This window comes from Mauremys mutica, chromosome 10 (genome assembly GCF_020497125.1).
Source record: "Mauremys mutica isolate MM-2020 ecotype Southern chromosome 10, ASM2049712v1, whole genome shotgun sequence".
Lineage (NCBI taxonomy): Eukaryota > Metazoa > Chordata > Testudines > Geoemydidae > Mauremys > Mauremys mutica.
The window spans coordinates 38354763-38381077 of NC_059081.1; the positions used below are offsets into that span (position 1 = coordinate 38354763).

Sequence of the window (26315 nt, forward strand, 5' to 3'; positions counted from 1 at the left end):
CACTTTAACAATATGCCTTGAAATTGTTCTGCAGTCTGTGAGTTGCTATTGTCACCATATAGAATTATCAACATATCCTGTTGTCAAATTTCAGTTCTAATCTATGAACCAGAAAATACTGAGGCTAAGCAGTTTCTTCCACTTCTTGAAGAAAAGTTGCTGATAGGTAAGTTTGACAACAGTAACTATTATATGTTGTAGAAGCGTTCATGCTTTTAACAAGTGAACAATATTTGGGACTGCTGTAACTACGTGGATCCTATTTTATTTTTAAAAACTATAGGGTGAGAAATAGTTTTATCACTTTTGTGTTTAATGTGTCTCAAGTGTGATGCATTAGGCCAGTGGTTCTCAAACAGGGGTCCAGGGCCCTTTGGGGGGGCTGCAAGCAGGTTTAGGGGGTCTGCCAAGCATGGCTGGTGTTAGACTCAATAGAGCCCAGGGCAGAAAGCTGAAGCCTCACTGCATGGGGCTGAAACCCGGGGCCCCGAGCCCCACCATCCAGGACTGAAGCCAAAGCCTTAACAACTTAGCTTGGTGGGTCCTCCTGTGGCATGGGGCCTTGGGCAATTGCCCTGCTTACTACCCACTAATGTGTGCCCTGGCTTTTATATGCAGAAAAATAGTTATTATGGCACAGGTGAGCTGTAGAGTTTTTATAGCATGGTGTGTGTGGGGGGGGTCAGAAATAAAAAGGTTGAGAACCCCTGCATTAGGCTATAAAATCACATTAAGCAAACATTTCCTAATGGTCAATGTTCAATTTCAAGCACTAATCCCGTCTTTCAGTATATTAAGATATCCTTACTGTAGATATTTGAGTTGACTTAAACAGAGTCATGTCTGGGAATCACATTTGCTCAGAAAATGCATAGTAGACTGAAAAATGATAACCCCATTGTACAAAATCCTCTGCCGAGGCATAGGAGAATACTGAAGAACTTGGAGGAAAGGAGTTGCAGAGATGGCTTTAACCTGTCATTGTCCTACCCAAGTGCTAGTTCAGCTGTGCCAGCCCCCCAACATTAGTTTGAGTGGCCTGAATAAGCTGTTACTTATCAGCTTATTATCTTTTAGATGTTTGCAAATTGATTGCTTAATTATTTGCTTCATTATCATTCCGGGTACAGAAGTTAAGCTGACTAGTCTGTAACTCCCTGGGTTGTCCTTATTTCCCTTTTTACAGATGGGCACTGTATTTGCCCTTTTCCAGTCTTCTGGAATCTCTCCCGTTTTCCGTATTGAGAGCCAAGTGATCACAGCACAGAGATCTGGGCCAGCTTCACAATGTTAGCCCTGTAGCTTATTATCTCAAAATGGTCAATTACCTTAAGTCTATGTTTATTTTAAGTATGTTATTGTATTATGAGAGTATTCCTATTTTAAAAATACTCTTCTGTGGCTAAGAACCTAAAATATTAATAGCATGTATTCATTTTTTTCTTTACTTTTAAATTTGGGTTTGAAATGGGAAATTTCAGTCAAGTTCCATGTTCCCATAGTAGTATAGGTTGGAGACTCTTGTTTTCCTTGCAGACGAGATCAATTTCAGCAGTATTGTTTTTATGATTTAACATGCTCTTGCTCTTCCAAACTGGCTATCAATCCTGTAAAAACAAATATGAGTAGTTTTACTCACATGAGAAGTCCCATTCACCTTCATGTTGTTGAAAAACTGCATATTTTATAAAATAAATATTTTGGAAAAGTCTGTAAAATGGGTGTTGACTATATAGACAAAAAATTGGTGTAACTGACAAAAATATTCCTTCTATCACTATAAGACAGTTGCTGAAAGTTTCCAAAAGCTGCACATCTTAAACAAGATACATATTTGGAATATTTGTGAATATATGAACTGTTTACTAAATTCTCAGGAAAAACACACACAACCATTGCATAATTTTCTTCCTGTACTAGAAAGGGGAAAATATTTGTTTAGATGTTTCTTTGAAAATTAGACAGCACTAGTAAGCAAAACAATTGTACAGTATTAATCCCCCTCTGTACAAAGCAAAATGCAATGACAATTTAGAATACAATTATTTTCTTCAGAAAAATACCCCAAAACACCATGTACAACCTATTTATTTTGAATATGTAATTTGAGTTTATTTGGAATATAATATCAAATATTATGTATTTATCACATGCCTGAAATAGTCAGTTTTTTACTAACCAAAACTTAAGACTTACCTAAAATGTATATTTTGTACATGTATGTCTTAGAAAGTACACAGAATTTTGGTGATGAAGAGGGTGAAGAAACGGATGAAGGAAGCAGTGAGGACAGTGAAGAGGATACTAGCAGTTCAGATAGCAGTGATGATGAAGAAGAAGAAAGTTCTGATGATTCTGATGAAAACGTATAGCAGTTTGGTAATTCTTCTATACTCCCTATAGGTTGATTATTTTGATTCTTCTGTACAGTCACTTTTTAAACACCATATTAAAATGTACTGTTTAATCATTATAACTTTTCTCCCTCTTAAACTGCTGCATTCTTTTGCATTTAGATTGCCTCCCCACTCACACACAGCCCAGCGTACCAGTGGTTCTCAACCAAGGGTACATGTACATCCGGGAGTACACAGAGGTCTTCTAGGGGGTACATCAACTCATCTAGATACTTGCCTAGTTTTACAACAGGCTACATAAAAAGCACTAGCGAAGTCAGTGCAAAGTAAAATTTCATAAAGAAAAAATGAGAGCAAGTAATTTTGCAGTAATAGTGTGCTCTGACACGTCTGTATTTTTATGTGATTATGTAAGCAAATAGTTTTTTAAGTGAGGTGAAACAAGTGGGGGTAAGCAAGACAAATCCAACTCCTGAAAGGGGTACAGTAGTCTGGAAAGGTTGAGAACCACTGCACCAGCCTAACCTTGTTCCATAGCACATTTGATGGTATAGACAGAATTGATCTCCTTAGACATAACTCCTAAAAAATGTTCCTGTTGATGCAATCAGGTAGATGAAAAGCTAGGGTGCCTGTCATCAGTTGAGCAAAGACATGAATTTTTATTGAGGAATTTGGTGCTTTTAAAATTCATTGACACCAGTTCAGCAGTGGAATAAAATCTTCCTAAATAATTGTGCGGAGCAAATGATTTCACACAATGCTGGTAAGACTCTGAATGGAGTAAAAAGCCTCTTTAAAATTTAAAAATAAATATACAGCTTCTTGGAAGAAATCAAACAAACAGGTTTTCAAACAAATATTTTGTGTTACAAAATGTTGTCATTAAACCATATCTTTGGAAATACCTGCTAAAATTCTGTTCATGCAACCTGTCTCTTCCCACCTCACTCCCCTTCCACTCCCCCACAATTTAACTTAGATAATTACAGTAACCCTGACATAAGGGGATGCAACTTCAGTGGAAGTTTCTTGGCCAGATTTGGAGACAAAACTTACATTACTGTTTAAGATTTGTCAGGTATAAAGTTAGCCAGAATATGTATGTAAGTAATAAAGTAGAGTAACTTGCACCAATTTGGCATTCAGCGGGTGTGCAAAGTGAGGATAACAAACACATTCAGGTGGCATGGAATGCAGCAGGAAAAGCAGACAGCATGATGTGAAAAAATGCATTCAAGACTTGGACTGAACACTATTATGTTTTCTGTAGTCTAATCATGAAAAACATTCATATTTTTAATACAGTATTCTGGTGTGCAGAAGACGTGTCACATGTAACCATCTTTTGTTTCATGCACCAGAACACTTAAGTATAGTGTTGCTTTTTCGCTCCTAACATTTCAGGACCCCTTGTTAATGTCAGTAGCTATATGACACCATGGTTCTTGTTGTAGTGCCTAATTGTTACTTGCTTTCTCTTCAATGTAACAAATGTGTTAATGAAGTTATTAAATATAACAGAATAAATATTTTGCTTGTTTATTTTGGTACATCTGTTCAAATCATTATGGGAGCATCACCTCTTACAAGTAAAGTCTGATAAGTGAGAGAAATCAGTTGGGTAAGACATTTTACCTATGTGTGTAGATAAGTATGCATGCATAATATCTGTTATTGTTGGCGTTGTCTTATTTATGAACTGTTTTATTTCTTTTGTAAGTTCTTAAGCATTTCATTATGAAAATATGTTTTACTTGTCAAATATTTGTGATTCTTGTAGATATTTGTAGGCCTCTTTGGATGTTTTGTATTGATTTGAAAGCACAAAGGGGAAGCACAAAGGAGCTGTAACCCAAACTTAAATGAACCTGGGAGGATTTTCTCTGCATAGGAAAACCTTCCCATGGCATAGGGATAGCTTAGCAGCTCCTACAGCACTCTCATCGTGGCTTTTGGTGCAGCTAGTACCAAGGGGAGAGGGAGCATTGCCAGGGTGTCCCTACACCTCCTGGAGTCTGTTTGTAACTGGCCTAAGATAGCAGCCTTCAGACTCTGGACAGAACTGGTGCCCACTAGTCCCAGGCCTGAAAAGTCACTAGGGATGCTTAAAGACATCTTTGTCCCCATACCTGGACTATGCCAAGCACATATCAGCTGTTCAGCAAAGCATAGGGTGTAGCCTGTAAGTGGGATTTTACTCTGAAAAATGACTTTAAGAATGGCACTTTCTTACCCAGGAGATCTGCTTGCTGTGTGTTGAGAATTAGATCCATTAACTTCAGTGGCTGAAATAACTATGTATTCCTGTTAGCCCTGCAGAACTAATGCGGCAAAGAGAAAGGGAGTGGAATTCTATTATTTGTATATCAACAGAATTGTTTACTAAGCTCTACTGATTGAGAGCAAAGTTTTGTCCTGCAGAATTTTATTTTATTTCTTTTCATTGGTGCTGATAACAGAAGAAGAGAATTCTGCTTGTTTCTCAGAATCCAGGCTGAGTTTGCAGGTCTGACAGAACAGATTTTTATTTGGAAACTTTTGGCATTTAGACTGCATTGAACACACTTGTGATAAGGAATTTATTGAGAGACAATAAATGTGGAACCCCATGATGCCATTTTTACAGTCGTGTTTCAGAGAAGAACCAAATTTCAAAGTGGTGAGCAATTAATATTACAAAGATCTCTTGGATTGTCTACCATGACTAGTCATCTTTACCTAAGGCTGTGATAGAACTAGCTACAAAATTTCATGTTATTTTTTAGTTATCAAAGCCTTGTAGAAAATGTTGATTGCAAATTATCACATTCTTTCTTTCTTTGTGAAATCAAGTAGTGGTGTCAGTTATTCCTTGTGAACAGGATAAGGGTGTCCCATATCACAAAAACTCATGTGTCCCTACTTCACACCCGTTTTGGACCACTCAAAAGGAGGCAAAAGACTGAATGGGCTTTAAATCTGAACTACCCTCTCTTCTCTAGAAGTTTTTCCCTAATTTAGGCTTGGAGCATATTAATGGGATAACATGAGGAAGTTTGCACTACAACTGCCCAGTTTACCACCTCTCATTATCATTCAGTTGCATATATTACTTAATAACCATAAAAAGGGGGTAACCTTGGAAGAGAAGGATGCCTCTGTACACACCCCAGCAAGGATGAAATAGGCACTTAAGGTTTTGATCAAATGTTTGTTGATCTGAGTTTTGACATTGTTTCTCCTTAAGAACATGCTTGTATGGCCTGATGGTATAGCAAAGAATATTTCGTGAAGAGGAAATCTGCTCATTCCTTAATGCTGAGGTAGGGCAGAAGGGCCAGATGCAGCATGAGAAGGCCTAAAATATGGCCTGTAGCTGCTCTATTCTGGAGGGCAAGGGCAAAGTCAATTAATTGTACATTTTTATTGAACGCTGAAGTACAGAAGCAGGGGCGGGAAGCCAGGTACACCAACCACTAGGCCATCTGGCCCTCCAAGCCCCTCATGTTACATGGAGATTAAATCTAATTTTGCAGGGGGGGTCCCTAAAATATGAAGACATTCTTTCTTATGGTGTCGGCGTGCCAAGTGTTGGAGATGACTGGGCTGGATTTAATCTCCTTTACAAGAGTTCAATGAGAATAAAGTGATTCCTTCTACCATTTCCACCTTTGTCCTTAAATGTCCCAGTTTCGATCAAGAGATTATTTTCTTTCTTGGGTGTTTCTTATTCTAATGCATCTAACATGCTTTCATATCTTAGATGTCAGTGTATCATAAAACTTCACATAAACAGAATGCAGTAGTTTTGGGTGAGTGAGGGTTTGTTCAGCTATTTCAAAAGACCAAAGCAGGGACCAAGAGTGAATTGCACAAATAGATCTGAATGTGTCTCAATTATGCCTGTAATGCTTAGGGTCAGACTTGCTCACTGGGAGAGGTAATTCTAGCTGAATCCCCAAGGCTGTCTCTTGGCCTGAGAGAAGTAATGGTGCCCTAAATCTGCATTATAAAGCTGTGGCATTGTTTTCCACACTAAGCACTATAAGGTACACATATTTTAATAGGTTTGTGTTAATGGGATTCAGCAAGTATTCTTGAAGCAGCTTGGCTTTGGGCTTTGATAGAGTGAAATAACCTTGCACACAGTTCTCCAGTTTCCCAACTGCACTAACAGTTCTGTAATTTCTTACTGTGCTCTCTCACATGAGGTCTCTCAGGTCTTGAAAAAGTGTAAGCATCAGATGTGTTAATGAATAAGAAACAATGACAACTTTTCTATTTCAAATGACAATGGATCATAAGTTAAGACCAGGAAACTTGCCAGCCCCAATGGTTAAGAAGCCATTTATGATCCCTAACTGTTCCCCCAAATAAGGGAAGTTGAAACAATTTTGGTTAACAACATCCACTCCTGTTATTCACCTATTATTGCTTGCATGGGATAAACATGTGAATGTGTGGACATGACAAAGAAACAGTCCCCTGGAAAGGAGGGCCTGAAGTATAGACCAAGGGTCAGACTGACCACACTTGACCAGGATTGGACAATGCAGCTGGGGTGCGAAAGCTGTAATCCCGGATTTGCTCAGAGGTTCTCTGTGGGAATGCCCTGTGAGATGTTACCAACTTTAATCTCAACCTTAAAAGACCAGGAAAATGAGGAAGAAGTGTGCTCCTCTTGAGGTCACCACAGGCCTTGAACCCAGGTCCAGGGGGGTCATCAAACTCCAATCCTCCATTCATCAGCTCACAGACAGCAGCTTGGACTGCAGCCCATAAAGTCCAAATGGGACCTAAGCTCTGCTCCGTGCTCTGATTGGGAGAGCTCCAGGACTCCTGATTGGGCTGCAGACCATATTGATGTCAGAAGAGGTGGCAGAAAGTTGTCTGAACAGCTGGTCTTCACCCTCCCATGAACTTCTTCCCTGATGTTTTCCTGTTCCTGACCTTCTGGTATCCTGCCTAAGCCTTGCTCTTGGTAACTGCCTCCTGGTTCCTGCTATCTTGAGTGATCCTGACCTCCTGCTAACCTGACTCAGCCTGCCTCTTCACACCTGTCTCATGGTTCTGATCCTCTGGCTTGTCACTAGTCTCTGATCTCCTGTAGTTCTGACCTAGCCTGGTTCATGGTAATTGGCGCCTGGATCCTCAGCCCATTCCTGCTGTAACTCCTAGGCCAGGCTGCCCATGCCCTGGCCCTAATACAATTGGATGTCTAATGCTTCTATTTCCCTTGGGCTGGTCCCAAGGAAAGTGGAGACAAAAACACAGCCAGTTGACTGAAAGACAGTATCAGCTAGTATGATGGTACCTGAGCCAGAAGACATTGCCTGATTTGCCAAACTGCAGTTCCTGACTGACTTTAAAACTCCACGAATCCAGCAAGTCAAACAACAGGTCTTTTTTCTTTTCCTATGTAATTTTTTTTTCTTTTTCTTTCTTTAACAGAATAGCTGGGCAGGAGTACCTGCCAGGAAAAACTTGTCCTAGCCTGTTAGAGAGGGGTTGGAAGTGACCAATAATAACACATACATATAGGCACATAGTATAAATTAATGTTGGTGCAGAGGAAATTTTACCACACATCACTAAAAATCATCTTGGGTTGATGAGGTAAAAATGTAATTAAAGGGCCATTAATTAAATATTAATCATTTGATTTAAGCCTTAACAATCCTATTCTTACTATGGATTTGATGAGTCAGTCAGGAGCCTGTGTCAGTCATTTGGAGAGAAATCCTTTGAAGGTATGATAGAGGTGTTTTTGAACAGTGTACCTGTACATAAGATAGGTTTGTAAAGAGTTAACAAGCTGAAAGTTGCTCAGTAGGAAAAGAGAGGAAGTTCCTTTCCAATCACCTGTACTCCTAAATTGACACTGTGAGGAATTGAAGTTTCCTGTTTGAACGAGGAAAGGGTGGGGGGGTCTGGCACACTGGTCAAACAAACCAGACAAAAGTCAGAATAGAGGATTTCCTAGGAGTTTTGATAAAGCTGTGAGATAAAAAGCTTCACACGTTATGATTTGCCTTCACCTGCAAGAAATCTGTTAGAGATGCTGAACTTTGTCTCCCTCAACTCAGAGGAAGAACTGTTACCCAAAGCAGCCATGGAAAAGACAGCTAGCCACCTCACCTGGAAGAATCAAATGGTGAGTGTTAAGCATCTTTCAGCTGTCCTTCCACCTAGTGTCCCCACCCATATTCAACACCACAATGTGATAGGGTGTGAATTAATTCTGGCCCATAAACATGTCAGCCAACTCATTAGAAACATGAAGCTAACTCCCTTCCTTATAGACTGTTTGGCCAGAGAGGTCAAACTCCATCTCTCTCTCTATCAAAATGGGAAAGACAAGATTTTGATCAGTTGCAAGAGACCCTCAGCTGGATCATCAAAGGCACAGTGGCAGGCTCTATATTGCAGGAAGATGCCTCCTCGTATTCCCTATGGTTCCACCCTATTTAACAGAAAGTTGATGGAGGACTTAGTTGATGGAGGACAAAGAAAGTAAGACTTAGACAACCTAGGGATAATAGATAAAGCAACTCAGGCTTTCAGAGGGATGAACAATAGGTTGAATAAAAAATAATGCAGAATGTAGAAAGGTGGAGGAGGAGAACCATGAGTTGTTGGCAGACAGAGATGCTCTTAAGTGGAGGTTAAGAAGAGCTGTGGCAGCTTCTGGAGCCCAAGGCAACCCAGATGCTCATGAGGTGAATCTATCCCTTCCCTTGGATGGGTACATTTCACCTCAAGTCCCAGGTAAAGACATTTTAAGGAAGCTAAACATATTGATAAGTCCAATTCCCCCATAAGAAGGGAGCTCAAATTAACAAGCATTCCCTAGCTTCTTTAGGAGTTTCAGAAAACAATAAGATGAGGTTTTAAAGGAGGACTTTAACCATAAACCCCAGGTCTGGTTATCCACTTTATCCCCGGGCATCAGCCGGAACTTGGAAAAGGCATGTCTTGAGCTAATCAATCACTACAACAAGGTAAGTCACACTGCTCTGATTTATAAGATTGTTTTGTAAGGATGATGCACCTTTTATGATGAAATAAAGCTAATTTGCTTAAATGCTGGTGGATCCAGACCAGCACCCTCATTTGAAGATGATGTATCTGGGAAAGTTACCAGCGTATGTCAAAGAAAAAATGAAGTTGATTATAGATCCAGGCAAAACCTCATGAGGGAAACAGTCACTCTGACCCAGAAGGTATAGGTGACAAGAGGCACTGTCCAAGGAGGCAGAAAAAAGACCTTTGATGTGCCCAGGCAGTGTTTATGCCCTAGAGATTGGAAAAGCTGAGCTATTGTTTGAAGGTAAAATGTCAGCCTTCAAAAAGAAACCATTCCCCAAGAAGCAGGGATAAGGAGGTAAAGTCTCAGCCAGTAGGGGCCTCCCCAACTGACATGGCCAAAGAAAGGTCAGAATACAGGTGATAGGACCTGGAAAGGCCAAATGAAACCATTAAAGGCCATGGTGCCCATGTTAAGTAGATGGTCCAGGTGATGGATGACAAACTAGAGCTTATGTTCTATCCTCTAGCCACAAGGAGTATGGTAGGAAGACAAGAAGCCCCCAGATCTAAAGTGGCCACACAGGAACCACCTTCCCAAGATAGTTGACTGGGACCTGATAATACAGGGTAAATTCCGTGACTGAGGAAAACAAACTCCTAATGGTTCAAAAATGAGAAGTCACACTGCTTGCAGGAGGACTTGTGTCAGGTGAATCCATTTTTTGTCTTGTTTTTTTTTTCCCCTCTACTACTAATAGGGAGTTCAGGGAAGTCTGTCTCTGAGAGTTTATCCCAAAAGGTGCTGCCAGAAGATTGTACTTTTGGACTTAAGTGCAAGATGCTGTGATATGCACAGAGCTCCTTAATTTGGGAGCAGAAGTAACCCTCGTGACAGAGGGAACATTGAGAAAAGTAGGACTAACTTCACTAGCTATACCCAATATGCAGTGCTGTGGGGGTTTACTTAATTTCAAAGCTTTGTGGACATGAAAACAACACACCCAGTTTGTCATCTGTGTTAAACTAAGAGTTTGTTAGTAATGACCTGTTAGCCTGCTAATAGATTGCAATTCCTACAATCTGTGGGCACAAGTTAAAAAGCCTCTGGCATATAAATTACTCACATGGGAAAATATTATGTTGATAGGGTTGTGCACAACAGTCCACAGTGCTGAAAGTGCAGGTTGGACCCTAGGAAGAAACACAAATGTTAATTCTCGGAGAACTTGAACTGCTACAAGAGTAGGAAAAACAACTATCAGTGCAAAATCTGGACAAAGAATTAAACATGGAGTTTATTTAAAAAACTGGCAAAGAGCCAGATGAAATCCTTGCTTCACAAAGTGATAATCACGGGGTTGCTGATTGCCTCACAAACATCCCTAAAGATCCAAACAACTGGTCTACACGAGGGGGGGTGTTGAACTAAGGTACGCAAGTTCAGCTACGCGAATAGCGTAGCTGAACTCGAAGTACCTTAGTTCGAAGTACTTACCCGTCCTCACGGCGTGGGATCGAAGTCCGCGGCTCCCCCGTCGACTCCGCCACCGCTGTTCGCGGTGGTGGAGTTCCGGAGTCGACGGGAGCGCATTCGGAGTTCGATATATCGCGTCTAGATGAGACGCGATATATCGAACTCCGAGAAGTCGATCGCTACCCGCCGACCCGGGAGGGTAGTATGGATGTACCCTATATGTCTGCCCATGCCCCCATATAAAGGGGAAGGGGGTTTGGTAAATGAAGCTTATGCTAAATCTCGCCTTTGAAAAAACCCTAGTTAAAGATCTCCTAATCAAGCAATGAAGTGAGAGCCAGCCCCCATAGCAATCAGTCCAAGACTGAAATCCTTAAGATGGTCCTACTATGGAAAAAGTATGTGAAAAGCCAAGAAGTTTGTGCTTTAAACATTCAAGTGGGCAATCGGTGAATATTACATTGTGACTCAGTGGTTACAGCACTAAAACCTGCTATTCATCTCGCAGCAGACTTTCTTGTCCAGGTAGATTTAATAAATAAAATGTTGTGGTTATGATCTGAGGGATGAGCAAATGCACTCTTAAGAGCCAGAGCATCAGAGATCAGGTCAAAGCATTCCCCAGGTTTGACAAATAACTTCTGAAGCTGAGTGGTCTATCCCAGCTGGTGTGATAGGGATGCCCCTGCACTTAGCGATACAGGAAGGATAGAGACCAGGGAGTGAATGGGCTTTCTTTAATCTCTTCACAGTAGTTGCTGTCTACTCAGTTGAGACCTTGTGTCTATCCCTGTCAGCCACCCACTGGACTGCTGTGAGGGGAATCCAAGCCTCTGTGTCCCTTAATCCCCTGGATGGTCTAATCTGGAGGCTGAATAAAGTCCAGACACTGCCTCAATCTTGTGGTGCCTAGGCATACTCTCAGGGTACAGACCTTCTATCTAACACTCCCTTCTGAGAGTGCGAACCTGCTGTCCAACTGCCTAACCCCTCTGGGCACAGAAATGACTCCTCTGGCTCCCTTCTACTTCAACATCCCTTCTTCCAGAACTCCTCCCTGAAAGTAGGACATCTCTGGTTACAGTTTAAATCTCAGGGCACGCAGCTGTTAACATACAAAGACACTTTGCACAAGAGTCTAACATATCTTATGCTCCTTTCATACTTTAATTATATAAGCACAGGAGACTACAGCTCATACAAACCAATAAACACTGCATACATGTCCGTACCTCTGTTTCCTCACTTCCCAGCTTAGATCCTTAGGGACCATCCATGTCCAGACAGGCAAGGTGCCCTTTGTCTCATGGGACATTACATTGGTTGCTTTCCCTTCATGGACTGCAGAAAATGGCTCCTGTCTTGAGCAGAACATCTTCTGTCCTTTTAAAACCTGTTGGCCCCTCTGTGAGGTGACACCCTCGCCAGCTTCCCCACACAAGCTCCAACCCATGCCGAGTGACTTCATTGTCAAGGCGACCTGTCCTCTGGCAAAACCAATTCCCTTGGATAAAAGCTAATCTCTTGGCTAGAGTGAAGAGATTTCCGGTGCACGGGTACTTAAAGTAACTACTTTCTATTGTCAGCCCTGTATCTCTATGTGCTGGGACTTCCTTCATGTTGGGCTGCAAACAGACCATAGAGAAAGGGAAAGTCTGCACCTTCAAAATAGAGTTTGTAGCTTGGAAAAGAAACAAGAGTTCATAACCTCACACAACTCATAATGTGCACAGGCAGATTCCCCAACTGTCACAATTCCCTCCTTAAAATTGTCAGGACATGATTACCTCCTGGTTACCAACTACACCCCTACAGAGATAAACCTCTCTGCATGAAATGAAATTGGCTATCTAGTTGATAAGGGTTTCTATTGATTTGAGTTCTAAATTCCTACAATTGGGGTATTACCAGAAGGAATATTACAGGTTAGAAACCTGAGAGAGACAATGCAAACATAGCCTTGTGCTCCCATTATTCTGGACCCAATTGGGAAAATACTATGCACAGAGTAACAAACAATGACATTGGTAGGAATGGCTTGGAGCTTTCAGTAAAAATCTCTTAGGAAAAAACAACTTCTTTTGAAAGCCTAGTGCAATGTTAAAAAACCCAGTCATCCTTTGACTTTGAACAAGAAGTAGAGGAAAAAGTACAACTGCCAGATGCTTTAGAGACTAGCCAGCAAAGGAAAGAATGGAAACAACTACAGATAGAACACCATGCAATCTTTGCAAAGAACTCTTGTGACTGTGGAGCAACAAACCTACAGAGGGGAAGGTCCCCACAGAACCAGAAGCACCTCCTTGTTTTTATAAGGCAATTTAGAATATCGCTTACTGCTTACCACTCTGTACAAAAGACATGAATCACACTCTTAAAACAAATAGCATACAAAGGTGTAAGTCTACCTTTAATAGTTTACCCTTTCCTGTTCAAAAACCCAACAGAACTTGGTGGCTCCTGGTACACTATAGACAATTCAACCAACCGGTACCATTACCATGGTGCTCAATGGAATACATAGTTCAGAAAATGGCTCAGGTCACTGAGGCCAAAATTTGCTCTGGACATAGGAAATGTGGTTTTCAACCTTAAAAGTAGATCCTGGTGATCAATATAAATTGGTCTTTTCATTCAGTCACAGTACATCTGAAATAAGTGCCTTTGGGTACTCTAATGCCCCGGCTGACTTTACCATTTTGCTGCACAATGCTATATCAGATACAGACACTGAAGAAAACCTGATATATGTAACAATGTGCTAAGAAGGTGAAATTTGTGTTGTCTCAGTTAGAACAGGTCTTATTGCCTAAAAGCCAATAAGGCAGTTCATGGATCACTTTTGGGCATAAGTGGGAGATAAGTGCACAGAGTGAAGCAGCAGAGGTGGAAACTTTTGCTGAAAAAAAACTTAGGTGCTAAGTTTAGGCACCTACAGATTTAGGTGGCAGCCAAGTGGAGGTTTAGTGGATTGCAGTGGGGCCTAAAAATGGGATTTAGGCACCTAAATCTGGGAGTTATCATGCTTATGCAATGATTTAATCAGTTTTGGTCTCAAATTTATTCTTGGTAGTTAACCAATTTTAATTTGTACTGTTGTTAAAAACCTTGCTATAACTTGCATTGTAACCTGAATTGAATTCTCATGTTTTAAAAATTTATAATAAATTAGTTAGCTTTATACTAGTTTATGGTTTCTTTTTAAGAGCATAAAACACACCAAATAGGTTTTCTTTGATTAAAGGGACTCTAATTAAACATTGATAAATCATTTGTCTGAGCACCTGAAAACCCTCTTGTTACTACACAGCCCTGTGAAGGAGTACGTAAACTCCTGCAAAGTTGCCATTCACTGAGTGACTTCTACAGTTGATGCTTTTTCTGATTAATCTAGACACTGTGATACAGAGTAGATTAGCAACCTTTAGCTTCCCCTTTCAGGAAAGAGTAGTTTCTGCAAACATTATTTCACAACCCAAGGTAATTGTATATTTATTTAAGATAGGATTGACTTTGAATTTAGATAAGCATGTGCTGTTTCTTTGACATAATCTCTTTCTCCCCGCCCCCTTGGGCCCCTTATTCACACCTTAAAAAGTATTAAACAAAAAATATTAATAGAGGTGGCAGGCATCCCTGACAGGTAGCTTAAAAAAGAGGAAGAAAAGTTACTTAGAGGAAAAGGTTATCTCTTTAGTTTACTTGGGCTTCAAAGCACTAGTCTGAACTGCAGTTCAGGGGACTAAGTGATATCTCTAGTTGGTACCTTATGCTGTCTGGCAGACTCCCTTTGAAGCACCTGGCTAGTGAGCTGGCATTGGTTTGGCCCCCTCCTTCCTAGGGAAATAGGGTGGTAGGGGCAGCCCTTTCTAGTGTTGTGGTGGCCTAGGAAGATCATCTGAATCTTTACAGTTGCAATTCTAGTTCACTCCATCCCTTGGCACCTTCCCATAGATCTGAGCAAATCAGGGGATCACCCTGATAGCATGGGCCAATCTGAGCTGAGGGTGAGTGAGCTTGACTTTTGGTCAGACTGGCAAGCCGCATCTCTTATTGGCAATTCTGTAATGACATACATCACTAGACTACAACTGATTAATCCAATAATATTGAAAATCATGAGATTAGCAGGAGTTGACCCACAGATGTGGCCTAGCTTCCCTCTTTTGTGCAAGTACAGTTGGATGGTCTTCACATGATCTGTGTCCTTCAGTCATCCTTCCACTTATTCATTTAATTCTCACTGGGCTTTTTACTGGTAAAGAATTGAGAAACTAACAATAATTTTGCTTAATTGGATAAAGGCTCACCTCTTAGCAAAAGAGTTGTCAGATTTTATTCATATAAATCCTAATTAAACTAAGGAAAAAATATTGTTTCCAGAATCTAAAGGCCTCATTCAGATAGGACAATGTGGGGGAAATGGGCCTATTTACAAAATGTATTCCTCCAGTCATTTCTATGTTGTAATTTGCACTCTGATAGTAAAATGTTCAGTTATTTTTGAGTGGATTTATCTCTTCCTATGCCTCTTTCATTTCAGTCAGGGGCATTTCACCTTCCATTTTGTGGAAGTAAATTTGTTTGGATTGCTACAGTACTGCAAATGGGAAGCTAATAGAAGGCTCAAGACTACCAGACTTGGTGATCTAGAGGCCTACAAATTCACTGATGCCTGTTCAAGTGTAACCTATTTAAAAATTGTCAAGCAGGAGATTGACTTTCTCCATAGGAGAGATACCACTTTTAGGTAGGAGAAAAATATCTAATCAAGGGCACAGTTTTTTGTTATTATAATCTTGAAAAATGGATGAGTTAAGTCTGATTTAAGAAACGCCTGTAGGAAGCCTTCATATGCCCAATGTTACAGTCCTGAAAATAGCTCAGGTCTCCCAAGTCTGGTTATACTCTGAAAAGTGACTCTTTACAATGGCAAGAGGTGCCTTGTTTGCTGTATCTCAATTATTCCTTATCAAATGCTCTTTGGTTACCACCCTCAAAAGAATATATATTCTAATTTCCACCCCTCCAAATTCTACTTGGGATTTGAAATTCAACCTGGGTTCTTTACTTTTTTGTATATTACCACCATTACCGAAGGTTCTACGGGCTTCATTTATGCCTTTCAATTGGGTTGCACAGGTGTAGCTGAGTGGTAAATAAACAATTCTATTGACAACACACAGGAAGGAATGGAATCCAGCTTTTAGCTATATTAACACTGCAGGATTAATTGGGGAGGAGAGAGTAAAAAATTATGACTCACAAAAGTAGGCAGCTGTGACTCTCTAACTACTCCCAAGGAGCAGATCTGCTGAGTAAAGTACCATTTTTACAAAGTTACTTTTCAGAATAGGACCTTTTGGTCCTTTCATTAAACAAAACTACATAAGTTTTTTTTTTTCTTCTTGAGATTAGAATGTTTAGAATACACAGCAGCACAAAGAAGCGTGAATAAAGAAGGGAATAGTTTGCATAACAGGGAGACCACAGTGTATGTAAAATAATGTGATTTCTGATTAGACCTTTCTGAACGTCCTTCATCACAAAGGTGCAGAATGTGCTAGTTGGCAGCCTATATTTAGATATTTTTGAAATATGTGATAAGCCCGATTTTAAGTGTGGAACACTTAGCATAGATCTGTGACGGATCAATCATAAACATGAAGCAGACTGTCTCTCATGCAAGGAGGAAAAAATACCAATAAGAGTGAAAGCAAACCTTTTATGAAGTACAAGTAGATAACTATATACAACAAAATATTTTGCAATAGAGCTCAGCATAACTAGTTACAGTTGCTACAAGTGTAATGTAATGAAGAAGCATGAGTTTTGAGTAGACTATAATTTTTATTGTGACACTATAGGCTCCAACTGGAATTGGGGTATGTGTGAAGATCGTACCTGCCCCAAAGAGTGTTGTCTAAACATATGAGGACCCAGGCAACAAGTGAAGAAAAAACAAATGAAGCTAGAGGATAGGGTATTGGAGAAACGACCATATTTGGTAATGCACTTCCTGAAACTCTAAACAGGCAGACCTAGCTTCCAGTATTTGGTATATTGTATCTTAATGACCCTTTCGTTTGATTTTATTCAGATCTATGTTAATTTATATATGCACCTTAATTACTGAATAGCCATATAGAGATATCCATACAAATATTTATTTTTAGTTCCTGTAGCCTCCCAGAATTCTCAAGGTTCATATTAACTGCTCCCTGCTTACTGAGAACTTATTCAGATGAGTTTAAATGGAACCAATACTAGGTGTTAAACAATATTTGTATAGGAGATTTCTAATCTGCACCATGATAACAAAGGCACCAAGAATGTAGCACTACAGCATACTATATCCTACTATCTTTGAATTTATACAACAGGTCCACAGTTTTCATTGGACATATTTAACTCATTCAGTAAAGGTCTGTACATTTAAAGAATGGAGAGGCTCTGTCAGGATTCTGGCTTGCAAAGAACACAAGAGAAAACAATTGTGTGCATAGTCTGTGTAAGGGGCACTCAAACAAAGCAGCAAAAGCACAATTTACACACCTTTTTAAGGTAAAGTAATTGTATAAATAATTCAAGTTTGTATCACAGAGTGAGGGCCTGATCTTGAGAGCTACTGATTACCTGCAGCTCCCACTGAAACCATTCTCAGATTGGACCCTACCTAACCATAGAAAATAATCTTTACAACTGCTTAGGAACCTTTTGTGTTTTAAAAGTCTAAATATTTACCAATTTTCTGAATGTTTAAACCAAATGCAGGGACTTATGTTGGGAAAATGTTAATGGCCTAATACTGTTCCCACTTCCTTCCGTGGGTGTCTTGCCCATAATCTCCAATGGGTGGGTGTAAAATGAGACTCCAGGCCCCTTAATGTAAGGATGGATTCTGCACGCTGTAGCTCGCCCTCGCCTGCCCTTGAAGCCACAGGAGTTGATGGCTCGGCCCCCTTGAACTGCACACTAATTCTATAGTGACAGAGTGAAATAAACGCCGGAAGTGTAAGCTATGCATTATTGTGTTCACTATAGGCCCGTCTCCATTAAGGTTACTTTTGTTCCAAAGCTGAAATTGAGAAATAGCGCCATCTGCAGGAATTTTTCTTAACACATTTTTTTCCCTTGTAACAAAGGCTGTCTTCACTACCATTGTTTGTCCGGGGGTTTTCCCCTCTGCCCTACTGAATCAAAATAAATAGACTGTTGCACCCTTGTAAACCTTTTTTTTTAAATCACTTTGATTCCACTCGGATTTATTTTACATTTGTTTTAAATTATAAAATAACGTTCCAGACTAATCTACACTGGGGCCCACAAATTTGTGTTTGACACCTAGATAAACCGCTGTTCCCTAATTAGGTTTTGACAAAGCCTCTGCCCGGTTAAAAAGTTCAGATTCCTTGCTATAGCACATAAATACTCCTCTTGTTGATCAAGGGGGGTTGTCTTCGCTACGTGTAATACCGGCAGCAGGGTGTTATGTTTTGCATGAAACTGCAGGATTAAAAGAATCTAAGCAAATGCGGTGTGTTATTGAACCACTCTTTAGGAGAAGGGTGTAAAATGATCTTTAAGGCATGAGAGCACCTTACATTCAGACCGAAGTTCCATATCTATCCGCCTTGACAAAGAACTGATTTCAAACCCCAAACCTTTTATCTGCCAAGAAACAGGCTCTGAGCTCTGTTTCCACTGGAGCTCTGCCCAGGTAAATGTGCCCAGGTTTTGGGGAGTCGGGTTAGAAAGGGGGCTAAGGGAGAGAAAGAACCATGGTTTTGCTGGTTTTGCATTGACTTGAAGGCTCTGTATGCTTTTCTAAGGCACCTCTGTGAGAGAGAGCTCAGCGTGTGCCACTGGTCCCCTTCCCTCTCCAGTCACTCAGCTGTCCCCTTTCCTCCCACTCTTACTCTAGCAGCAGCCTGAAATAATTATGGTCCTGATGGATCCTTGCCTTCCGGCTTCGCTCCCAATAGTTAGTTGAATTGTTTGAGTGGATCTTAACGCTGAAGCAAAAAAACCTTGCAGGCAGTTTGTATGTACGTACAAAACCCCCTAAGGGAGAGGCGTGAGGTATAATCGTCGCCTGCCCTTCAAAGTGCTAATTCACAGAAAGCACCGGAATCGAACACCCTTGCCCTTACAGGATTGCTGTCCGAGGTGCTGAAACCAGCGCTGGTGTTTGGACAGCTAAATGAGAGTGAACGCAACGTTCTTACTATAAAGCCTATGCAGGAATGTTCTGCTGTCTACTGGGTTGCCATTTTTCTCGCTTTATCTTTTCGGCTGGAAACATGGTGCCTGCTGAACGTGGACTAAAAATACAAAGTTTGGTCCGTTTGCCTTGCAATTCTAAACAGCACTTTTCAGAACCCAGCCTGACGGACGTTCGTGCCATTTAATGATTTATTGTTTCAGTCGCTGAAACAACTCTATCTTCAGCTTGCCACTGAAAGCACTTTGGGTTCTAATAGTTTGACTTCTTCCCGCTAACGAGTTTGCGTTTTTCTTGAGAGTAGGTGTATAGATATTCTATTTTACTCGAAGACACAGCTTGAAAAGTTTCGCGATCTAGAAGAGCAAATGCACCCATTTCTATATTTTGTATTAATTTCCTATAAGCAAATATATTTATTTACAATTATATAGACAATTAACTATAATGACATTATTCTGTCTCATTTCCTGTAATGAGCAAACGTTCTGTCTCATTAGTTGAAACTTCATTTGAATAGTTTTCCCGAGAATAGCTGGAGCTATTAGATCCTTTCAAAGTGTATTTAAAAGATGTTTTTTGGTTCCGAATATTTTAGTTGTGTGTTCATTTCCTAGGCAGCGCGTCTTCACGGCGGAGCGATCGTTCTGGGCATTTGGTGCTGTCATTCGGCAATTTTGCTCTCCAAATGGAGATTTTAAGGTGTTTTTTTCCTTCTTCCAACCACCAAGTCCTTCAGAAAGGATTCGTCTGAACCTTTTATGCTGCTAACATTTCTGACTGACGAACACTCATTTGACCTCCATAAGACGTTTCTTTTTCACATTCCTGCAAATCATGTATCTGTCTTCTTTAGAGACATTCGTATCTAGTCATACGTCTAGTTACTTCAACAATTTGTAACCTACCGCTACAATCCTCATTGGAAATTGCTAGCAAATTGCTAGGAAAACATCTCCTTTAAAATGTATTGCTCTTCTGAGTTTTAGAGGCTAAAAAAACGCTTTCTGAATGGATCTATTTTTAGCAAAAGGATGTAGGTGGTAAGTCTTGGATCTAAAGAAAACATGTAAACTAAGTCATAAAAAAACAGGTGTTCCTTGTAGCCATGGTAAAGACCAAAAGATTCATCCGTCTGGATCTTTGACGCCCTCTGGTGGAGACTCACAAAAATAATTACTCCGCGCTTTGGGGGTTCGTAAAGAGAAAAAAATGAATGGGGTATAAAATTCTGATCACAGTGAAGAGAGGGGGGTATTTTTGCTAAGCGCCACTTAATGAAGACACGGTCTGAAATTATTCCTGAGAGAGCACGTGTTATATGGTAGCACAGTGTGATATGAGTTAGAACAAAAGAGACTGAAAGGAAGCTAAAGTTGAGATCAAATAGCTTTCTTTTAAAGAGATGATTTTTTTTAAATCGGCTGTTTGTTGGCAGTCACGACTGCTTCGTGTTTATATAATGAACGTTTTTGGTGTGTTTGAAATAATCCTCTCCGGCTCCGAAAGAACTCAATCGGTATTTTTAAAAGATGTACATCGCCGAGCGGAAGTGTCTTTCCTATTAGCCCCCCTGCCCCTCTCTGAAAACGGAGCGTGTTGAGTACGTACGGTATTACTCATAGGTTCAGCCTTTCTGGGTGCATCTTCGTGATCTGGATTCACAAGCGAGCTATAAAGCCCCGAGCCGACCAAAACACCTGCAAATAAGGCACGTTAGCCTCGGAAGGCAACACTTGGCCGCGTGATTTCCAACCCAGCAAACTGACCTGGTCGATCCACCCCCCGCCTGCCTGCCTTCCATATTGGAGCAGAGGAGGTGGTGGCAGCTGTGTGACTCATGCCTGCGTCGGAGTAGACCAACCGGCGATTCACGCTTTAAAAAAGCAAATCCAAGTACTTGTGGCAAAAGGTCATCTCGAATTAAATTCCGAGGCGCGATTGGTATTCCGACGTCGTTTCTGGCGGAGTTTATAAGCGGCGACTCCCGCCCAAGGTTAGAATTCCCCCGGCTTTTTGGACACTTGGAGTAAGTGTGGGTTCGCTCGCTCTCCTCCGCGGTAAGTCTCCTTTAAACTCTCCCCACTAGATTATGTTATTCAAGCCTTCAGGAGGCTCTTTCGGAATGGGGCGCTTTTCACAAAACCATTGTTGTGTGGCTGCCCTGCCCAGGGAGAAATAATGGGTATTTTGAGACAGCCGGTGCGGTAGACTGTTGGGCTAACCTGTTACTTCACTTCCAGGCATTGTCCAGTGAGTCCCTCTGCTTTAGGATAGCTTGGTTGGTTGTGATTTTTTTTTAATAATGTACCATTTACCCGTTTACCATTGAAATCACTGGCCCGTTGTATTTACACGCTGGTTTTAATCCGCGCAGTGAAAATGAATAACAAGTATTATTGGCTGGGGGAGGGGGTAAAAAGGAGGGGGCTTCTTAATTTACTGGACCATGATTATCTTTCTTGAATTTTTCTGGATAAAATAAATCAGACCCAGCCATGGGTGGGGACCATCAGATGAGCGAGCCATTGATTCTGAGGTTCTCGATCAGCGAACCAAAACTGGTTATTGGAATGCAATGTCCGCCTGTAAGGAACTTAACAGCTGGCTGAGAACAAGGGTTGGTCCATAAAAGGTGGCTCTTACTATGATCACCTTATTCAGCTATCTACCCCTATATAGCATATATAAAATTAAGCCAAAGCTTAAATGTGAATGTCATGGTCAATTGTGCGTATGTTTGAACGTGCATCTATGCACACACATTAATACATGCATATAACACACATACCCGTACAAAGGCAAAAAATGTGCCTTTGTTACAGGAGGCAGATCTGAAGATGTATATATCAATCCTTCCTGAATATTTTTTTATTTAGTCTGATGACTATTTCAGGGATTAGATAATAAAACACAGAATCGCAGCAAGAATTCTGTTGAGATTGTAGGTCATTTTGACTGATAATTTAAAAGCCTGTTTTATAAGTTGGTTTCAATTTGACATGAGCCATAATTGCCCTCTTCAGTGGCCATTGATATAATTGCGATAGACTTCATGGTCTGCTAAATCCATCATTCCGCACAGGATATAGCGCTTCAACATCCAGTAAAGAAACGATTTAGCTCTTCAGCCTATCGAAGCAATTTCTAATTGCCATGTTAGCTGTTTTAAAACTAAATAAGTGTCCACGGCGCGCCTTCCATGATCTTTCCTTTTCATCGCTTTGTTTGTGAATATTTTTGCCTGGCTAAGAAACGTCGTAATAAGGACTCTTCTACTCGAGATGCAACCCTTTGTGCAGGCTTTCCCAGACACTGTCACTCCGCGAGGAGTTTAATTGCTTATTATTGGCTGCAGAATCACACCCTGACTAGTTAATCTAAACAGGACTCGCGTTTCATCCTTCCAGGAGACCAGATCTCTAAAGCCGCCTTTTCTTTCCTTCCAGTAAATTCTTTACTATCCACCCACCAGAGAAATATTGAAGGAAAATACGGGACCAAAGGACTTTGACTTTCTGAAGTGATGGCATCCTCTGCTCCATCGTCCTCCAACGCCAATCAGGACTCCAACCCCACTAATTTACGACCCACAAGTAGGTTTTAGTCTTTCTCCTCGTTTTAAACCTTTTGGGTGCTTTATCGTTTTAGCATGGCACTTCCGTGAGACCAAATTCGCCACAAAACGACAAAGCTGAAAATCCTTGTTCCATGCCTTTAAACTAGGTGTGGAAAATGCATTATAGAAATATTCCATCTTTCTGGTGTTTTAAAATCAGAGGCTGGTCCTTAGATTTTTCACTAATTTTCTAAGGATGCCGAAAAGCCTCAGCTTCATTAGTGTTTGGTTTTACAGGCGCATTTTGGGACATTTAGAAAATAAACTAATTGCCCAAATGGCTGGAAAATCTAGATTTTTTTAAGAGGTGGAGGGGACTGAATTGGTTAGAGGGTGAAACTAGACCTGGTGTGTGAAGTGTGTTCCAGACTTGCATTTTATATTGCTAATGCTATAGCTTCCTTTTTGCTTACATTGAAGCCTATAATCAACTGAAATTTGGATGCTAATTGTAGCTTTTCAGAGCTCTGTATCCCTAATTGCTCCGAATTTGCCTTGAGTTATTGAGGTGTGAGTGGGAAGCAGATCTGGTGCAGGTGGATGGAGAATCGTTTTATAGATTTGCCTAGACATTTCAGACAATCAACTACCAAAAGAAAGGGGGGGAAAGCTCGATGACATAATCACCGGAGACAAAGAGGGGGGAATAGTAAGGAAAAAATCTTGGCTGGCACAGTAAGGCGGGAAATAGCTTTTACCCTGAAAGGGCTGCCTGGGCTATGAGGCATGAACATCTGAGTCATTATTGTGATTATTCTGCAACTGGAAAGAATGGGCGGGGGGCACACAAAATGCAAAAACCCACTGGAAAACAGTTCGTTTGTGTGAGGCTTCAGTTGGGGGGGTTGTCTTTTGCTGAGATGTCAGGACTAAAATCGGATTAATCAGAAATTTAGTTTAATGAAGAAATAACCTAATAATGCCAGCAACACAAAATCCCATTTTCTCTCTGTATCTACGTTGGATTAGCAAACAATTGTTAGGGGACAACCTGTCAGGGTTTAAACTTAAAAAATAATTACCCAGGGGGGCACTTAACGAAATTCTCCATCTAACCAAAAATCCATTGGCTAGAAATAGCCCAGGAGTGCAGAGTTCCCTCCGCCACTTGAGCTGTTCCTCCCCACACTGCTGTTTTCTCAGCCGCCTGGGCACTGACAGGGGTGGGGGGCTGCCATGTTCCCGGAGTAGGTGCTTTTCTGCCCCTGGCTCCCTGTGGCCATAATCTTGCTGTCAGGCTCCATCTTATTCTAGCCCTTAGTTGCCTTCGGCTGCCTGAAGTGTCAGAGGGTTTTTTTTCCAGGCTGTCACTCTCTCCTCTCCTGGGTCCGCCTCTGACCCCTCCAGCCCCCGCACCTCTCCCCTCCTGGCCAAGCCAGTCTCCTCCCCTTCAGCTGAGGTCAGCTCGCCCGCCACCTCCGGCCTTGCGGTCCTGCGCCTCCGCTCTGGTGCTGCCCAGTCTGTTCCCCGCCCCCGCCTCTGCCCAGCCCCTCCTCTCCCGCTCCCGCCTGCAGCCCCGGCTAGTCTCTGCCCTGGCCCCTCCCCGTATTCCCCGAGCCACCTCGCCCTTCAGAGCCCCCCCACTGCCCCTTTCCTGGGGTCACCGCCCCTGCCTCGCGCCTCGCTCTCCTCTCCAGCCTGTAGCGCCCTGCCGCCCCCTACCGGCAGGAAGCCGCGGGGGCACCGGCGGCGGGAGACCAGAGGCGGCGCAGCCGGTCCCGCCTGTGGCCGGGCGCTGAGAGGCAGCCGACGGAGCTGCGGCCGGGCGGGCTCACTCCCGCCACGTCTCTCCAGGGCGCCGGGCTGGGGAGGGTCAGCTCGCCGGGCAGCGCTGGCTGCTGAGGCGTGGCCCCGCCTGCCCCAGGCCCAGCTCCGCTGCTCCCCGTCTGAGCGCTCAGCCCGGGGCCCGCACCCTTCCCGCCCTGCGGGCTTGGCGCGCTCCGCGCCCCCGACAGCGCCTCGGGGCGGCTCCTGTGGCCTCTGCAAACGCCCGCCCGTGGGGGGCCGGCAGGCGGGACCCGCCCCTCTAGCTCGAGCCCCCGCAGGGCTCCTGTGACTCAGGGGAGACCTCGGTCTTCGTTCGTTAGCGGCCCCGGGCCCTACCTCCGGGGGTGGCCTGGCTCCGTTACCGGAGGCCCGGCGGCCTGTGAGTGGCAGACGCAGCGGGCCCAGACCCCCGGGGCTCTCCCGGCTTCGCGGCGAGTAGCGAGGGGGCCCCGGGGCCCAGCTCCGAGTCCGGCCCCACGGCCTGCGCGGGCGCCAGGGCAGGCGGCGGGGTGGGGTCCGTCACTGCCCAGGACTCGCCCTGACTGCGGGGCACGTGTTACACCTCGACGGCTCATTCCGGTTACTGACAGGCGCCACGTGACCCGGAGACCAGCGGTCCCAGCCCATCGCTGCCCACGCCCTGCCACGGGTGAGCCCCCCAGCCGAAGCTCTGCGAGAGGGGGCTCTGCTAGGGAAAAGGCTGGGCCCGTCCTTTCTCCCCTCCGTTAATCTCTACCCCCCTCTCGCACTCACTGCCTGGTTTTGTTTTTTCTCCATACCCCTCCCGGCGTTGTTTTCTGGGGGAGGGGGGGTTGCTTGCCTGATCTCTTCACCCCAAACCGCCTGCCTCACCTTAGCTCCGGTGACCACAGGATCATGCCCTGCGAGGAAATAGATCAAGGCAACTGGAAAGGAACTGCTTATGGTACCGTGGCAATACACCAGCTGCTTATGCGTTGTGGCTGCCTGGCACTGTAGGGGGACAGCAACCTCCTGGTAGCTGAATGTCGGGCATTCAAACCACTCACACGCTGACAAACGCCAGGCAAAGAGAAATGTGATTATGCCAATGATTGTTTCTTCTGTCCTCCCTCTCCGCCCACACCCACACGCCCATCCCCAGTGCAGCGGTGAGCCCTGCTGGCAGCGCGCTGTCTGCAAGCACAGCCCGGGGGTGGGGTTGAATGAAGGGGCGGCTGGAATGTGGGGAGCAGAAGCAGAGAGAAGACGTGAGACGCACTAATGTGCTTCCCACTGTCAGTCCGGCGGAAGCTTATTCATGCAAGTCCGATCATGTAGTCAAATACTATTTTTCACCCAATTAATTCCTGAACTCTTCCCCGACCCCATTTCATGCCAGTTTATTTTAAGCTGCCATTTTGTTGGAGGCAGGCCAATAAATTATTAGATGTTCAGGTCCCAGATGCCTTTTCTTGATGGGCTGGTGTGACGTTTCGATGGTGCTGCTGATTTGAAGACAGTCGTCTCTGTCCCGGGTGACTCCAGACGCCGGTCCAACACAGACCAGGCGCTTGGAGCCCTTTTCAAATGGAGATCTCTGAAATTCGCTGTACACCTCAAAGGGCAGTGGATGAGGGTGCAAAGGGAGGAGATAGGCAAGAGGGGGAGAGGAGGAGTGTATATTGTATTGATGTGGGGGATTTTATTACAATATAACAGCAGATGCCCCCGAAATTGAAGTGTCTGGATCTCAAACCCTAGTGCCTGGCTTCTGTATTATGTGAATCTGTCTTTTGTTTTAGCTTACGACACCTGGTGTGATGTGGCTCATGGATGTACCAGAAAAATTGGTCTCAAAATATGTGGTAAGTGCAAAGACGCTGTCCATAATTTTCAATGTGC

General features: G+C 42.8%; 2 protein-coding genes and 1 long non-coding RNA gene across 4 annotated transcripts in view; 2 read left to right on the top strand and 1 right to left on the bottom strand.

Moving 5' to 3' along the window:
• ERICH2 (glutamate rich 2) overlaps window positions 1–3974 on the top strand; it is a 39309-nt gene extending 35335 nt beyond the window's left edge. The window contains exons 12-13 of one of the 2 annotated variants that reach the window (XM_045032867.1): window positions 95–166; window positions 2230–3974. In XM_045032867.1, the coding sequence (XP_044888802.1) occupies window positions 95–166; window positions 2230–2372 (215 nt within the window). In that variant the 3' untranslated portion in view covers window positions 2373–3974. The remainder of the gene's footprint in view (window positions 1–94; window positions 167–2229) is intronic. The other variant, XM_045032868.1, reaches the window with a different exon arrangement.
• On the bottom strand, window positions 1467–24994 carry LOC123378747. Its single transcript, XR_006582721.1, has 3 exons — window positions 24789–24994; window positions 10493–10559; window positions 1467–1607 (listed from the first exon to the last, which is right to left on the bottom strand). It is a non-coding gene; the product is annotated as an uncharacterized LOC123378747 (long non-coding RNA).
• The window catches only part of GAD1 (glutamate decarboxylase 1), a 51400-nt gene continuing 34294 nt past the window's right edge, over window positions 9210–26315 (top strand). Inside the window, exons 1-3 of the mRNA XM_045032865.1 lie at window positions 9210–9340; window positions 22516–22662; window positions 26216–26278. Of these exons, the coding sequence (XP_044888800.1) occupies window positions 22593–22662; window positions 26216–26278 (133 nt within the window). The 5' untranslated portion in view covers window positions 9210–9340; window positions 22516–22592. The remainder of the gene's footprint in view (window positions 9341–22515; window positions 22663–26215; window positions 26279–26315) is intronic.